Source organism: Polypterus senegalus, chromosome 16, assembly GCF_016835505.1.
Source record: "Polypterus senegalus isolate Bchr_013 chromosome 16, ASM1683550v1, whole genome shotgun sequence".
In the NCBI taxonomy this organism is placed as follows: Eukaryota; Metazoa; Chordata; class Cladistia; order Polypteriformes; family Polypteridae; genus Polypterus; species Polypterus senegalus.
Window position 1 is genome coordinate 53,516,585 of NC_053169.1, and position 17,156 is coordinate 53,533,740.

General features: G+C 37.7%; 1 protein-coding gene across 4 annotated transcripts in view; it reads right to left on the reverse strand.

Annotated features, from left to right (window-relative positions):
* Positions 1-17,156, reverse strand: part of lyst (lysosomal trafficking regulator) — a 299,712-nt gene that overhangs the window by 134,744 nt on the left and 147,812 nt on the right. For all 4 annotated transcript variants that reach the window (XM_039737860.1, XM_039737864.1, XM_039737863.1 and 1 more), the window contains exons 17-23: positions 16,916-17,106; positions 16,162-16,407; positions 13,729-13,902; positions 11,251-11,400; positions 6,292-6,429; positions 731-929; positions 507-635 (exon numbers count right to left, since the gene is read on the reverse strand). In XM_039737860.1, coding sequence (XP_039593794.1) covers positions 507-635; positions 731-929; positions 6,292-6,429; positions 11,251-11,400; positions 13,729-13,902; positions 16,162-16,407; positions 16,916-17,106 — 1,227 coding nt within the window. The remainder of the gene's footprint in view (positions 1-506; positions 636-730; positions 930-6,291; positions 6,430-11,250; positions 11,401-13,728; positions 13,903-16,161; positions 16,408-16,915; positions 17,107-17,156) is intronic.

Below are 17,156 nucleotides of genomic sequence, written 5' to 3' on the forward strand. Positions count from 1 at the left end.
AGATTTCATGTGTGTTTCATGTCTACAATGATTTGTATAAGTGTAGGATGAAAGGAAATGCAAGGCAAGAAATACTGAACACATACCTAAAGCAGAAACTTTTTCCATGTTATACTAATAATGACGAAGTATATAATGTGTGAAGACTTTACTCCAAATATTAAATAAACACATGCGGTTTTATTCAAGAAAATAACCAAAAAATAAAATAATTCAATTTACATGTTGCTGTCACGGAGTTTAAAACCCAAGCTCAAATATTAATTGACAGGAAGTTGGTAAGTATTCTTGAATGGTGTAGAGGTAAGACCTGCTACCTTATAACTCAAAGGTTCTGAGATCGTAAGTCGTAAGTCATTACAGCAAGTTCTGATGAATTGTACACCTAGTCTGCTGAACAGCAATCTTTGTTCCAGAGTTTTATGCATATTTCCCTAAATTAGACCCTTTGGACATGTTCAAAACATTTGTGCTACCAGTGGAGAATAAATAATTAATATTCAAACCTTCGGACGGTGCCTCTGTAAAGCCAGATGGTGTAACTGGTGGTCCAGGGCTTCCACTTGTCCTTCCCCCACTGCTAGAATGTCTCAGGTAAATCATTGACTGAACCTTTTCCTGATAGATTTTCCCATCTGGAGACGAAAATACATCAAAAATGAAAATAAATAATAACCATGGCAATATAAAAAACAGGATAGGATGACAGCTCCCAATGTTATATTCTTACCAATATGCAGAGAAAAATAAAAACTTGTGGGTGTGTGACAGACATAGGTATTAGTGGGTGGGTGCACTGCCAGAAGAAAGTTATAAATCATTCTCAGAAGATCTAGATCTGGAGGTGAGCCAAGAACCTCTTGAATAATTTTCACAAATGAGCAACAGACTTGTCTGGGTATAGATTTCAAGTGTTCATCTCGATGCTCCTAGATGTGAGAGGAAGAAATTGAGATTTCTCATTAAGGATTCTTCTATGAAGACAGTATACCATAATGAAAAAGCAGCTGTTAATTAAAATTCTAAGCTACACTGTGTAGAAAATGCAATTTTTCCATTGCCATTATTGTGAGTTAAGAGGAAAGAAATTAAGTTCTACCATCTCTAATGTGCAAGTGATCAAACGCAAAATACAATCACAAAACTGCTAAAGGCTTAGTTGTCTACACAGTATATATGTCTAGCAAATAACCTTGCACACAGCATAAATATCTGATAGCTAACTCAGAATGAACTGTCAACAATGTACAAAGCCTCTTGCTGTTTAACCAAAGAGTCTTCTAATTTTCAGAGCATTTGTACATATGTGCCTTTCTTATGTACAAGTGACAATGTGAATGCATATGGTAAGATTAACATGACAAAATCAATCAGAAACAAAGGGATCTCTTGATCAAACCATAACTAAGAATGGTGCTAAACACATTGATGTTATAAAGAGAAGAGTTTGCAGAATGTACGAACTTGTTTTAAGCAATTATCAGCAAATCAGCTAAGTAACAGCTAAATGATGATGTTTTTACTTATAGATAGCATAGTGGCCATGTTGTAAGGGCTGAGTCCAGAGTCCTGGGTCAAATTCCGACCCAGGTTCAGTTGGGGAATAATTTGAAATTTCTCCATGGGTCTGATGGATTATTGTAGTTTTTCTTGTACATCTTAAAGACAAGTGTTGCATTCATTTTTTACTGTAAACATGGATATCTGAGTGAATATGCACTGTGACAAGAGTTAGATCTCCATCTAGAGTTCTACTAGATACTGCCCGGAGAGGTTCCATCCATCTACTGTGACACTATAATTGGATTAAATTGATCTGAAAAGAAATATACTTTCATTGATACAATACTACAGACGCAATTTGCACAGAAAGTTCAAAGAAAGTTATTAGCCTGTTACACAAATAAAGCTGATAGATGGACGGGCAGTTAGACAGTCTGTCTAGACAAGGGGTGGGCAAACTACGGCCCATTGGTCGTTTTAATCCGGCGTGCCAAAGATTGGTACAGAATTGCCCAAATCAAATCATATCATAATTATGACTGCATTCATTTGACCTTGTCCTGTAATGCCTGGCATTCCACCAGGTGGCGCATTAGGCGCAGTGATACATTGACTTGATTTTGTGGAGGCCAGGTTGCTCTCGGTTATTACTCTGCTACTGCTCTGAACCCATCTGCAACAATGAGTGGGCCAAAGAAAAAGAAAAGTTTACAGTGAGTGCCGAGTGTTTAATAAGGAACGGACAACTAAAAACTTTTTCACTGAAGTCCGGTCAAAGGCTGTATGTCTTATTTACCAAGAAACCGTTGCGGTTTTAAAGGAATACAACATCAGCTGTCAGTTTTCCACCAAGCATGCTAATTACACTAACAACCAGTCAATGCAAGAACAGACAGCGACCACTCAGAGGTTGGCAGCTAGTTTGCAGGCTTAATTGTCTTATCCGACAAACTGCCATCGAAGAATCATGCACGAAGGCAAGTTATGTGGTGGCATTCAAATTAGCAAAGACCAGCAAGCCTTTCTCTGAAGGGGAGATTCTCAAAGAGTGCATGATAGAGACAGGCAAATTTGAAAAAATTAGCTTATCACGCAGGACAGTGACTTGCCGTGTTGAGCTAATTGACGAAGACTTAGCTAGCAAGCTAAACAAAAAAGCTGAGTCATTTACATTATATTCCTTGGCACTGGATGAAAGTAATGACATAAACGACACCGCTCAGCTTTTAATTTTAATCAGAGGGATTATTGACAATTTTGAGATAATGGAGGAGTTTTTAGCCATGGGATCCCTAAAGGGGAAAACGCAGGGAGAGGACTTGTATGACAGCGTGTTGGAAGTCATCAAAAGACACAAGCTACCTTGGAGTACGCTCGCCAACATTACCACAGATGGATTGTCAAATATGACTGGAAAAAACATCGGGTTGCTCAATAGAATACAGGAAAGGGTGAAGGAGAACAACACTGAGCAGGAGGTAATTTTCTTACACTGCCTAATTAAGTTTCGTGAAGAAAATGACGCTGATCAGCAGGGGTCTCATGTATAAACGGTGCATATGCACAGAAATGTTGCGTAAGAACGTTTCCACGTTCAAAACGCAATGTATAAAACCTACACTTGGCATAAAGCCACGCACATTTCCACGGTACCTCATACTCTGTAGTACACAAGTTCTACGCTCAGTTTTGCAGACTGGCGGCACCCAGCATCAAAGCAGTGCTACTGTTCCTGTGTGGTTATCCTTTCTTTTCCTGACACTGCTTTATAAATACACTGAAATTAATCACATATTGTTTATTAGTGTAATGCATCTGATTGTAAATTACCTGTAACAATATAATGGTCCAGGGAATAGCCATAGTATTCCAAATACCATAACTGCTTTAGCATTGTTACTCTCACTGCACCTTCTTCTTCTTTCAGCTGCTCCCGTTAGGAGTTTCCACAGCGGATCATCTTTTTCCATATTACTCTCACTGCACCACTCAGAGTATTTATATCACTGTATCTGAGTGGGAAATCACAGTAGCAGCTGATCGGAAAGAGAATTATCGGTATACAGCATCAAGCACACGCTGCCTCAGCCACGGCAAAATGTTTGAAAGCCTTTCCTGTACAGACTTCGCAGTTCAGAAACAGTTTAATTCCAAGAACTATAAACACACTAAATCAATTGCTCCTTGTAGAACTGTTTGTACTTATAAGCAAAATTACCCCACTGTAAACTTGCACTACAGTTATAATATTGCACAACCTGAGCCACTTTATTAAGCGCATACAGTGTTCCCTCGCTATATCGCGCTTCAACTTTCGCAGCTTCACTCTATCGTGGATTTTAAATGTAAGCATATCTAAATATATATCACAGATTTTTCACTGGTTCGCGGATTTCTGCGGACAATGGGTCTTTAATTTATGGTACATGCTTCCTCAGTTGGTTTGCCCAGTTGATTTCATACAAGGGATGCTATTGGTGGATGGCTGAGAAGCTACCCAATCAGAGCACGTATTGTGTATTAAATAAAACTCCTCAATGATATACAATATGCTTCCCGCGCGGTGCTTCACACACTTAAAAGCTCTAACAACACGCATTGATTTTTTATTGTTTGCTTTTCTCTGTCTCTCTCACTCTCTCTGACATTCTCTGCTCCTGACGGAACGGGTGTGAGCAGAGGGCCTGTTTGCACAAAGGCTGTTTTGTTCCTTAAAAGTTTTGAAGTTCTGAATCATTGTTGTAAGCTTACAGATGGCTTAACGTCTATTACAGAGCTGATTGTGTGGCGATTGGGTATTTGGGGAAAGAAAAGTAAGGACAGGAATTGGAGGTTAGTACGTCTGAAAGAGACAGTACTGCTACAATAAATTATTTCATTGAAGGTCACGCATGGCGCAGCAGCATCTTGTGTGAGACATGAACAATCACTGTGCAATCGTGTTCCCATGTTTAATAACATACTTTCATTCCAATGATCATGAAAATGATATCACGTATACATCTCAGTATTTTAATTATTCAGAGAGCTGTAATATCACGAATGTAACAGGTTTTGTGTCCTGTCGGAGAAAGAGAAGAACGGAAGCACGTAGTGATTCACACACATAGAGCACATAGAAGATCAAATACAAAACAAAGCATTTAACGTACTACTTTAGTTATGATGGGATTTGAGAAACTAGTAAATTAAATGATTTTAAGATTAAGTTTATGATGTTCTTCTACTTTAATGACAAAATAAACTACATGATTAAAGTGGAAATTTCGAGATTAAAGTTGTCATTTCGTGCTTCTTTCCTACTGTGTGCCTATTTTTTTTTGTCTGTACCCTAATAAGCTTTCATATGACACTCAGACGGTGGGCTACAACTCAACTTTCCACGGCAACTTTGATATGCGACTTCTTTTTTTATTTTGGCACTGTGCGACTTTGAGAACTTCAGCTTTCAAGTTTCTCCGACACGCTATGTCACTCGATCAACTTCCTTTTGTTGATTATACCACTGTTTAAATCAACAAATAGTATGTTTTTTCTTTTCGGCTTTTGTGTTCGTGTTATAGTGCGAATTCTACGCACTGCATTATGCATGAGGCCCCTGGACTTGCTTTACCACTCCAATGTCCGCTGGTTAAGTTTGGGAAAAGTATGTCAACGAGTGTGGGAGCTCAAACAGGCGATCATCACAGTTTTGGAGCTACTTGAGAAAGCTGACGATTTTCCTGAGCTGAGTGACACAGATTGGCTATGTGATTTAGCTTTTGCTGTGGACATACTGACACACATGAATGAGCTGAACGTGAAGCTACAAGGAAAAGACCAGTTTGTGCATGAAATGTACACAAATGTCAGAGCTTTCAAAACCAAGCTAGCTTTATTCTCAAAGTAAATGTCAAACAACTCATTCGCTCATTTCCCCACACTGGCTACAATGAAAGAGGCCCCTCAACTTGTGAAAAAATACAGGAGATCACTGGACAACCTGCATGGAGAATTCTGACGTCGGTTCTCTGATTTTGGAAAAATTTACAAGTCACTTCAGCTAGTGTCATGTCCCTTCACACAAGACCCTGAAACGGTGCCACAGGAGTTGCAGTTGGAACTGATTGATCTCCAATGTGACACCTCAAGTCTTAAAAGAGAAGTTCAACTCTCTTAAACTGGATGAGTTTTATGCTTCATTAAGCGCAGCCAAATTTCCAAACTTCCAGAAGATGGCACAAAGGATGCTGGTGTTGTTTGGCTCTACGTATGTGTGTGAACAGACTTTTACTGTGATGAACACCAACAAAGCACCCCTACAGATCCCAGCTGAGCGATGAACACCTCAGAACTGTTCTGAGAATTGCCACAACAAAACTAACACCAGACAGATGCACTGGCAAAAAAGAGTGAACAACAACATTGTTCCCAAATTTCACAAACCCCTTGATGATGCATCTTTTTAAAAAAATTTACTGACTTACTTTAATAACAATTTCCATTTATGAAGACGTTTCTCACATCCACACACTAAAAGGAAGAAACTATTATTCTTCTTCTTTTGGCTGGTCCAATTTAGAGGTTACCACTGTGGATCGCCCATCTCTATCTATCCCTGTCTATTACACCATTTTCTGCCACACCGACTGCCTTCATGTCCTACTTCACCACATTCACAAATCTTCTCTTTGGGCTTCCTCTTTTCCTCTTGCCTAGAGGTTCCATTCTCAATATTCTTTTTCCGATATATTTCTCTTCTCTCCCCTGCATGTGCCCAAACCATCTCAATCTAAAGATTTTAATTACCTGCAACACTTGACATGTACGAAGAAAGTGGTGGACCACATTAGCTTTGAGTAGTTGCTTGATGTTAAACATCTGTTGTGGGTGGTTTACTCGTATAAGAATCTCCAAACCAGTCAGCAATGCTTCCCAAACACCAGACTAACAAAAAATATACAAATGTAGTTAACAATAAGTACATTAAGTTAAAAAAACAACTTGGATTCAAAAATACTATTTTCAGAACAAAACATGGGGGGGGGGAAAAAAGGATTTTTTTTTTTAGTAGTTTTGAGTTTAGATATCAGTTTATCACAGGCATATTAGTGAAGCTGCCATTATTTCCATCTTTTCATTTTAACAGTTTCAAATTATTTGTATAATGCATACCTTATAAATTAGCAAACAAGGCACAGTTAGAGATCATTCTCCATTCTGTCAGACTTATTCAAACCTTTTTCCCATTAAAAAGAGAGAAAAATGGGAGAGACTACAGTAAGAGATAATCAGTCAGAAAGTTAAAATGCTAAAAGGTGAGCTGGAATTCAGCATGGTCATTGATTACTATGCAACATATGAGCCGTGTATGTACATAATGAACAACTTCTGTACACTGAAAACTCTCTGAACTCTTCTTTGGATTGTACAATTGCATAGGTTAAAATGGAAGAACCTTCATTAACCTTTCTAACATAAGCCTGAAAAAATTAATCTGGAGTAGGGGCAGATATACAAGGAAAAATCCTAGAGGGAATTTTTTTATTCTCACTTTAAAATTCTAAAATAAATCTGAATAAAAACTATTTATAACTGATGAAAGTTATTGTAAATATATACCATCCTTTTTACAAGAATATACCTACTCCGCATCAGCATTTTTATTTGATTGATGCACTTTGCAATATATCATGAGGCTGTTTGACATTATTCTAAATATATTATAATATAATACATTATAATATATCTGTGTTACCCTGATTTATCAGTATATGCCCACTTTTTGCAGCACTGTCCCTTACTGTAAGATTAGAACAGAAAAAGCTTCACGTATTATTTACATATCATCATATTCTTAACTAAAATTAGTAAACTAAAAAAACCTTGGAACAGCTGATTATGACAAATGTAGAAAGGCCACTCTGGATTGAGAACTCCATAACAACAATGTTAAATAGTCTCAGGGTGCTACAGAATGCATACTCAAAGTGTTGAATATCATTAAAAAGCTTAGAATGTCATGATTGTACGCAAAATTTGAAATATATACTTTACACAAACTCACTGTTCTCTCAGTTGGAAACTTAACACTTGAATCCCTGAAGCCTACGATAAAACTTGTAATTCCTGGAAACCTTAAATTCCTTCACACCTTTCCAAGTAGTGTCTTCCGTTTTACAAATGTGTTGATCAGCACAGCCTGCTATCCCAACACCACCAAGCCCCCGCAAACCCCCCACCCGAAACCACTGTCGCAGTCAGTTCTCCCAGCTCAAGTCTTGTTTATCTGGGTGTGAAGTGCCTGGAGTTGTATAGGGTAAATAATATTATTTTGTTATTTGGAACACATGCATTTCATGTGTGTTCCATGTCTACAATGATCTATGTAAATGTAGGATGACAGGAAATGTGAGAAATGTTGAACATATACCTAAAACAAACTTTATTTATATTATAGTAATAATGACAAAATTTTGACATGAAGTGTAATGTGTGAAGACTGAAGTCCAAATATCAAATGAAACTTTCACAAAAGGTACACATATAACAAAACAAGTATGCTTTTATTCAAAAATATAACCAAAGAAATCTGGTTAGGATGCGACAATATATTATTTACCCTATACAACTCCAGGCACCTCACAACCAGATAAACAAGACTTGAGCTGGGAGAACTTTTTGCCCAAGTTGACTGTGACAGTGGGGGGTATGGGATAGCAGGGTGTTTGCTGCTTTACAAAACAAAAGGTGCTAATGGAGAGTTGTGAAGGAATTTAAGGTGGCCTGGGATTACGAGTTTTTCCGTAGGCTTCAGGGATTCTAGTGTTAACTGCTACCTTTTCATATTGCTTGTTCAGACTGGTAATCAACTTGGATACTACTTAGATAACTAACTTATATACCAATATCACTTCTTCTGCCGATTTGAAGTGACAGTTTAAAATAGGGGGTGGCATGGTGGTGCAGTGGTTAGTGAAGATTCCCTACAGTTTCATTGCCCTAGCTCTGAAGTCTGCATGCTCTAGTTATGTCTGTGTGAGTGGTCCCCTTGGTATATGTATTAAATTAGCCCTGAACATGGTGACTCTAGATTTATCTCCCCATTGGTGCTAGATCAAAGCCCAGCACCCCACAACTGTGACTTTGACAAAGTGTATTTGAGAAGGTATGTGTGTATGTAACTTGCATAATGCACTACTTCATTCCTTACTCTTTAAAGATGCCCTAACCTTAACATTTCTTAAATTAACAGTCCTTAAAAAGCTCATATATACATCCCATAATGACGTGAAAAAAGTTTACTTGAGAGTTTTGCAAATTTATTAAAAATAAAAAAATTAAGAAAGCACATGTACATAAGTATTCACAGCCTTTGCCATTAAGCTCAAAATTGCATCCTGTTTCCCCTGATCACCCTTGAGATGTTTCTGCAGCTTAATTGGAGTCCACCTGTGGTAAATTCAGTTGTTTGGACATGATTTGGAAAGGCACACACCTGTCTATATAATGTCCCAGAGTTGACAGTTGATGTCAGAGCACAAACCAAGCATGAAGTCAAAAGAATTGTTTGTGGACCTCTGAGACAGGATTGTTTCGAGACACAAATCTGGAGAAGGTTACAGAAAAATTTCTGCTGCTTTGAAGGTCCCAATGAGCACAGTGGCCTCCATCACCCGTAAGTGGAAGTTCGAAACCACCAGGACTCTTCCTAGAGCTGGCCAGCCATCTAAACTGAGCGATCGGGAGAGAAGGGCCTTAGTCAGGGTGGTGACCAAGAACCCGATAGTCACTCTGTCACAGCTCCAGAGGTCCTCTGTGGAGAGAGGAGAACCTTCCAGAAGGACAACCATCTCTGCAGCAATCCACCAATCAGGCCTGTGTGGTACAGTGGCCAGACAGAAGCCACTCCTTAGTAAAAGGCACATGGCAGTACACCTGGAGTTTGCCAAAAGGCACCTGAAGGACTCTCAGACCACGGGAAACAAAATTCTCTAGTCTGATGAGACAAAGATTGAACTCTTTGGTGTGAATGCCAGGCGTCAAGTTTGGAGGAAACCAGACACCGCTCATCACCAGGCCAATACCATCCCCACAGTGAAGCATGGTGGTGGCAGCATCGTGCTGTAGGGATGTTTTTCAGCAGCAGGAACTGGGAAATTAGTCAGGATAAAGGGAAAGATGACTGCAGCAATGTACAGAGACATCCTGGATGAAAACCTGCTCCAGAGCGCTCTTGACCTCAGACTGGGGCAACGGTTCATCTTTCAGCAGGACAACGACCCTAAGCACACAGCCAAGATATCAAAGGAGTGGCTTCAGGACAACTCTGTGAATGTCCTTGAGTGGCCCAGACTTGAATCCGATTGAACATTTCTGGAGAGATTTTAAAATGGCTATGGACCGACCATTCCCATCCAACCTGATGAAGCTTGAGAGGTGCTGCAAAGAGGAATGGGCAAAACTAGCCAAGGATAGGTGTGCCAAGCTTGTGGCATCATATTCAAAAAGACTTGAGGCTGTAATTGCTTCCAAAGGTGCATCGACAAAGTATTGAGCAAAGGCTATGAATACTTATGTACATGTGATTTCTAGTTTTTTAGTTTTAATAAATTTGCAAAAATCTCAAGTAAACATTTTTCATGTTGTCATTATGGGGTGTTGTGTGTAGAATTCTGAGGAAAAAAAATTATTTAATCCAATTTGGAATAAGGCAGTAACATAACAAAATGTGGAAAAAGTGATGTGCTGTGAATACTTTCCGGATGCACTGTATACAGTCTTTTCGACTCATTTACTAGATAATAAAACACTAGGATCTGTGTATGCAGTCCATCTGAGCAATCTAATTAAGTCAATTTGGTTTTGGTGATGCAACAAAAGAAGAAGTGTGAGTATGAGAATCACTAGGAGGAGTATATAGACTGCTGAGAGTGCTGCTTTTAAAGATTAAAACTATAAAACTGGACACAAGGTGAAAAAGGTTTCTCGAAAATAGCAACAGAGTCTGAGAATAAGGCTTTAAGGGAATGTGGTCAAGACAGGTAGCACAGGTCAAGAGACATTCACACACGCAGAGGAACGATTCTGATGGTAAATGCAGGAAAACAGAATAATTCAAAAAACATATGCTATTACTTGTTTTCGACAGGTACCATGGCTAGTATCAAATATCATCTATTTATTTAATTAGATAATACAAAAGCACAATACAAAAATACTTTTGCAATTAAACAGATGAAGGAACAATCAAATAAAAGAAAAAAAGGAAAAAAACAGTAAATCAATTGTTAAGGTGGAACAGTTGTTGAGGAATGTTGGTTTTTCATTCATCTTTTTCAGGGAACAGAATTAGGGAGTGTTTCAAAACATACTGATTACCTGGTGGTGTGAGAGGAAAGGCAAGTTTTAAAAGAAGAAAGCATGCAGGTTATCCACTTTGATTTAATCAGCACTCAAAAGTGATTACTCGAAAATGATCTTAAAAATTCATGCATAAACAACCACAATAACATAGTGCTTGTGCTGGAAAAAAATATATTAGTTACTTAGTAATACAAATAAACCGATTAACTGGAGTCCGTAAATTGTAAAGTAGCCCAGTATGAGTGAGCCAAATGTGTTACTTAAGACTAATAGATGCATACTTTTACACCATGTTACAAACCTTTAAAATTATTATTCTTAAAAACTATTCTATAATGGAACTACATCAAATTTTGTAAGGAACAAACAGTGCTCAAAAACATTTAAATAATGCACACTGACCTGTGCTTTAGCCCACACTTTCCAGTCTAACAGAACCTCAGAAAACAGTTTAACATCCTGGATGACAGCATTTGATTCTGGGTTCAAAATAAGACAGCCTTCTTCATTCATATTCAGGATTTCAGAACTACAGCAACCATCCAACAATGTCTTTCAGTTAAAAGATAAAAAAAAAATCAAAACAGTGAAATTAAGCATTTACTGGCATATGTAGGTCAAATAAAACAAAACGTTAACTTTATAAGTGTCTTTTCAAGGGAACATGTGTTACAATTCTAAAAGCAATACAGTAATCCCTCCTCGATCGCGGGGGTTGCGTTCCAGAACCCCCCGCGAAAGATTAAAATCCGCGAAGTAGAAACCATATGTTTGTATGGTTATTTTTATATATTTTAAGCCCTTATAAACTCTCCCACACTGTTAACATTATTAGAACGCTCTAGACATGAAATAACACCCTTTAGTCAAATGTTTAAACTGTGCTCCATGACAAGACAGAGATCGTCTTTCTTCTTTCTCACAATTAAAAGAATGTAAATATATCTTCTCTTCAAAGGAGTGCCCACATCAGGAGCAGAGAATTTCAGAGTGAGAGAGAGAGCGCTCGCAAAGAAAAGCAAACAATCAAAAAATCAATACGTGTGCTTTTAAATTTGCCGAAGCACCGCAATAAAGCGGCATTTTTTAGAGGAACGTCAGTATCTTCTAAGCAAACAGCCTCTGTGCAAACAGCCCCTCTGCTCACATCTCCTCCGTCAGGCACAGAGAACGTCAGAGAGAGAGAGAGCGCGAGATTAAAGCAAACAATCAAAAAATCAATACGTGTGCTTTTAAATATACTGAAGCACCGCGATAAAGCGGCATTTCTTAGAGGAGCGTCCGTATCCACTAGGCAAACAGCCTTTGTGCAAACAGCCCCTCTGCTCACACCCCATCCGTCAGGCGCAGAGAATGTCAGAGAGGGTGAGATAGAGGCAGAGACAAGCAAACAATCAAGCACCGCGCGGGATGCATATCTTAGATCATTAAGGAGTTTTAGTTAATATGTACTACATGCTCCGATTGGCTAGCTTCTAAACCATCCGCCAATAGCGTCCTTTGTATTAAATCAACTGGGCAAACAAACTGAGGAAGCATGTACCATGAATTAAAAGACCCATTGTCCGCAGAAATCCGCGAACCAGCGAAAAATCCATGATATATATTTAGATATGCTTACATTTAAAATCTGCGAAAGTTGAAGCGCGAAATAGCGAGGGATTACTGTAAACACAATTATACAATTCTGGCAGGTAAAGCAAACCTCTAAGGGTCCAGATACACTTACTGAACGGGATTAATTCAACATCTGAACCTATATTTTGCTTTTTATCACCAGAAAACTGCAGGTGAATGTCATTTAAACAAACACTATTTTACTTTCATTTAAAAAACATCTATAAACAGAATCTCTAATCAAACACAAGTTCATTTATGTAGGCTTTGAATGTTATGATTCTTTTACATTACACAAGTTCTACCATTTCTGTTCTGCTCAGTGGCTCACCAAGAAATGAACATTTGGACTTTCCATAATCATTTACTGATTAGTTCCATTTATTTTAGAATAGAACATGAACAGGTGAGAAATGAATTAGAATAAAAACTTGCAATAAATTCCAGAAAAGGTTTATATAACGCAATAAGTAATAGAAAGAAGCTCTATGACATTTTTAGTGCTTTATTTACTGAGTGACCATATTAAACTGGAATAAAGTCACAAACAAGTTAAAATGAGATGACAGCCTACAAGGTGTACGAAGTTGTTGTATTTAAAATACAACTTAGATAATTCATACTGAGAAGTTGTCCTCACTAATTATTACTATTCTAACTATTTACAGTATATTATATTGGTCCCAAAGGTAGAATATATCATTACTTTAGTAAAGTGCCTAGGAGATAAAGGCAGATACATATCAGATTATTGCATTTAGGGAATCACATCCCTTTAAACATTTTGTATTCTTCCAATTTATTAGTAGTAGGGTGCTGAACCCTGTTAGCCATTATGGATTCAATGAAAAGTCAAGCACAATGTCACCTTCAATTGATGAAGTGAATTCATTATAATGTGCAAGATTCTGAGGCAACTGAGGCCCCTTGATTACAGCCTACCTGAAGAAGGGGCCTCAGTTGCCTCAAAAGCTTGCGCATTGTGATCGGTTCAGTTAGCCAGTAAAAGGTATCATTTAGCTTGACTTTTCATTGCATCCAATTTATCAGAATGACTTAAAAATTGTTAATAGCAAGAATATTTCATATAGTGTAATTCAGAATATTTTTAACTTTACACCATAAATCAACATATTTGATTTTTATTTCACAAACCCTTTAATAGTTTGATTATTCCCAGGAACAGGACAGAAAAGGTGTAAAGAGTTAAAGAGACATTAATCCTTTATTGCAACTATTTGAACTTTTAAGCAAAATACATACCTTTAACATATAAAATCCAACAATGCATTTTGATTTAATAAGGACCTGATGTATCATGGAGTAACCATTGCAACTGTCCATCTCTTGAATCCTATGTGAATTGTATTTACATAAAGACAGCACAAGTTGCAAAGCCAAAGCTTGGATCTTCTCACAATCACTGAGCTCCACTGCCTACAGGGAGTAATAAAGTTATTCAAACATTGTAAGAATTCTCAGATAAAAATACAAATAATAAATATAGTGATTTATTTAGTTTATGTTAATAATGTGAAAAAGGAGTTCAATGTAAATATTAAAACATTATTGCTACTGAAATTCCTCCACCTAAATGCACAACATACCCACTTATTTGTACATTAGATATGTTTTTGCAAACTTTCTCAAAATCTTTCTAGCTGAGCATGCAATTTCCCTGTTTTAAAACTAATACAGTGGAACCTCGGTTCATGAACGTCCCGGTTCACGTACAACTCGGTTCACGACCAAAAAGCTCGCGAAACTTTTGCCTCGGTTTACAACCACGCACTCGGTATACGAACAAGCCAGTTTCCCTTGCCTGCCTGCCTTAGCTCTGCTGAGCTGAGAGAGAGAGAGAGAGAGAGAGAGAGCAAGAGCGAGCGAGCACGTGCCTGCTGGGGAGGGGGAGGAGGAGGAGATTGCTGCACTGTTTGCCTGCCTATCTGCAGCCAGTAAGTTCAAGCCAACCATCCCCCAATTCCACGCGTCTGCTGGGGGGGAGGAGGAGATTGCTGCACGTGTTTGCCTGCCTATCTGCAGGCTGTACGTGCTGAGAGAGAAAGAGAGAGAGAGAAAGCAAGCTAGCAAGCCGCGTGGCTGCAAGAGCTCTGTTCATTGTTCTCCTTCCATTGACTTCTAAGCAAGTGAAGAAAGTTTTGAAGAAAATTGAAATCGAAGTAAAGAAAGAAATTACAAGAGGTGAAAAAACTGTTTACCAGTTTACTCATTTACCAATCTGAGAACCCTCGTGCTTTCAAGCAGCACAATGTAAACAAAGCCAGACTGCCAGTAATGTGGGGCGTAAACACGAAGGATTGGGTCACAAGGAGTTTGTTTTTGGAATCGCTGCATGAGGCTTTCACTCCTACCAGCTAAAAGCACCAGAAACCCAAGAAATCACAAGAGAGAAAACACCTGAAGGAAAACACTTCATGCCAGAACTCGACTCATGCAAGGTTAGTTTTCGTGGTGGTTTTTGTATTACGGATTTTTCAAAAGTTAATTTTTCAGTTCATAAGGCGATTTGTTGCAATGTTACTTTTATCTTTTTTCAAATGTTCCTTTTTTCCGCTGTGCTTAAAACTCATTTTAAAAACAGTGTTTACAGCGATCAGGCTTTAAGTTTAATAGCGTGATCTCCTGCAATCTTTCTTTTCTGGTTGCTTGCGAGTTGGTTTTTGCATGCACTGCACTTCGGATGTTTTAATGTTCGTTTTTTTGCTGTGCTTAAAACTCATTTTAAAAAAAATGCTGCGCTGAGGGAGGGAGGAAGCGCGAGCGAGCCAGCTCCTATAGCTGAGCAGGGAGCCTGGGTGTTTTGTGTCAGTGTTATTCAATGTTTTTACATTAGTTTACTATTACACTGTGCATTCTATGGTGTAATTAACTATATTTGTGCTTAATCTTTACATATATTTACATATTTACATACAGTTTGTACAGTCTGGAATGGATTAATTGTATTTACATACAATCCTATGGGGGAAACTGCTTCGGTTCACGACCAACTTGGTTTACGACCAAAGTTCTGGAACGAATTATGGTCGTGAACCGAGGTTCCACTGTACATAACAATCTCCATATTTACTGATACTACTGAGTATGCCATGAGGTAGCCTCTGAAGAAAAGCCAAAGTTTCCATAATATGAATTTAATGTTACAGAATGCAATTTGATGGAAGAAGCTAAAAATAAATATTTGCTCTTTAGTGTCGTCCCCTTAATATATTATGTGTTCATCTAACTACCTGCTCCATTAAGTCTAATCATCCTAAATCATTCATATGAAATGGCCTGAAGTTTATTCAATGAAATGCTTTTGGAAATTATACAAATCTTCAAATGGTACTGTTATAACTTAAAAGTGCCTTAATCCTCAAGGATTGAAAGTACAATTTCACTTTAATAAACTCACACTCCAAAACGATGAATCAGCTCAGCCAGGAGAAGTTGAACTGTAATGAGCAGTTCAGAAACTTCTACCTTTGCACAACTATTTCTAGAAATTACTGGGGTATCTTCAGCAAAAACAAAATTGCCATTATTGAGTGATTATTGATTTCAATACACCTGTATATATGTATTATTGTAGTAATAGTGTCTGACGAAATTATATATATTTTCACACATATAATGCCGCTACTTAAAATACTTACAAATTTACAACTTGAAAAGTACAAGAAAGCAAAATACCCTGGCAAAGAGGAAGATAAAGGAACTTGTGCCACCAATTTTATGCAGTATACTCTGGAGTCCCTGGTTTTCCACAATCTGGAGGCTTTTCATGGCTATCGAGTCAAGTATGGTGCTCTGAATTTCTTTAGCACTGAATGGTCTTTGGGAGGGCATTGTCTTTATTTGTCCTTTTAGTCGGATCACTGGTTCATAAATAGTATAATGGTAAGGAGAGCTAGAAGCATAAACAATAGCCAGACTTTCCTGGAAACAGAAGAAAAACAGAACTTAAGAATATGTTTAAATTTAGACACAGACTTTAAAAACAAGAGGGACAAAATGACTAAAAATGTGTGGTTTGACTATTCAAAAATATCAACAATATCTTGCTGATGGGAGGTCTTATGCACAAACACTATTCTAATTATTTTCTGAGTACACAAACAGAAGCAATTGTTTTTTAAATGCACAAAAGTGGAAATATCCACAAATTTCATTGACATTATGAGTGAAGCCTTTTTCCTTAGTGCATACTGTAACATTTAAATTTACCTCACATTTTACAACTAAGCCAGACATCGCACTAATACAGTTTTGTAAATTAGCAGAGACAATTCAGAACTACTGAAATACTATTGTAACATCAGTTGATTACCCACAATTACTGAAACTGAAAAAATGTTTAACAAACCAATGTTCAAAAGCTTCTGAAACTGACATATTTTTAATTAAATAGTCATGAGGAACAAAAGGTTCAAAGGTAAACACTCACCACTAGTGGCCCTGTGTCAACTTCACTGTTTTTCATCATGAGCTCCTTAAGTTTTTCACATTGTAATCTCTCAAGAGTAATATATTTGGAGTAATTCAGCTTTGATTTTCCATACTTGCAGGGCATGATGGAGGATAATTCAGGACCAGAAGTGTACAAATGGAATGCTTCCTCAACACCAATTACTGAGCCTTGAAAGAAATAAAAATGAAACAATGTCCAATTTTTGCTTTAAAGTTTT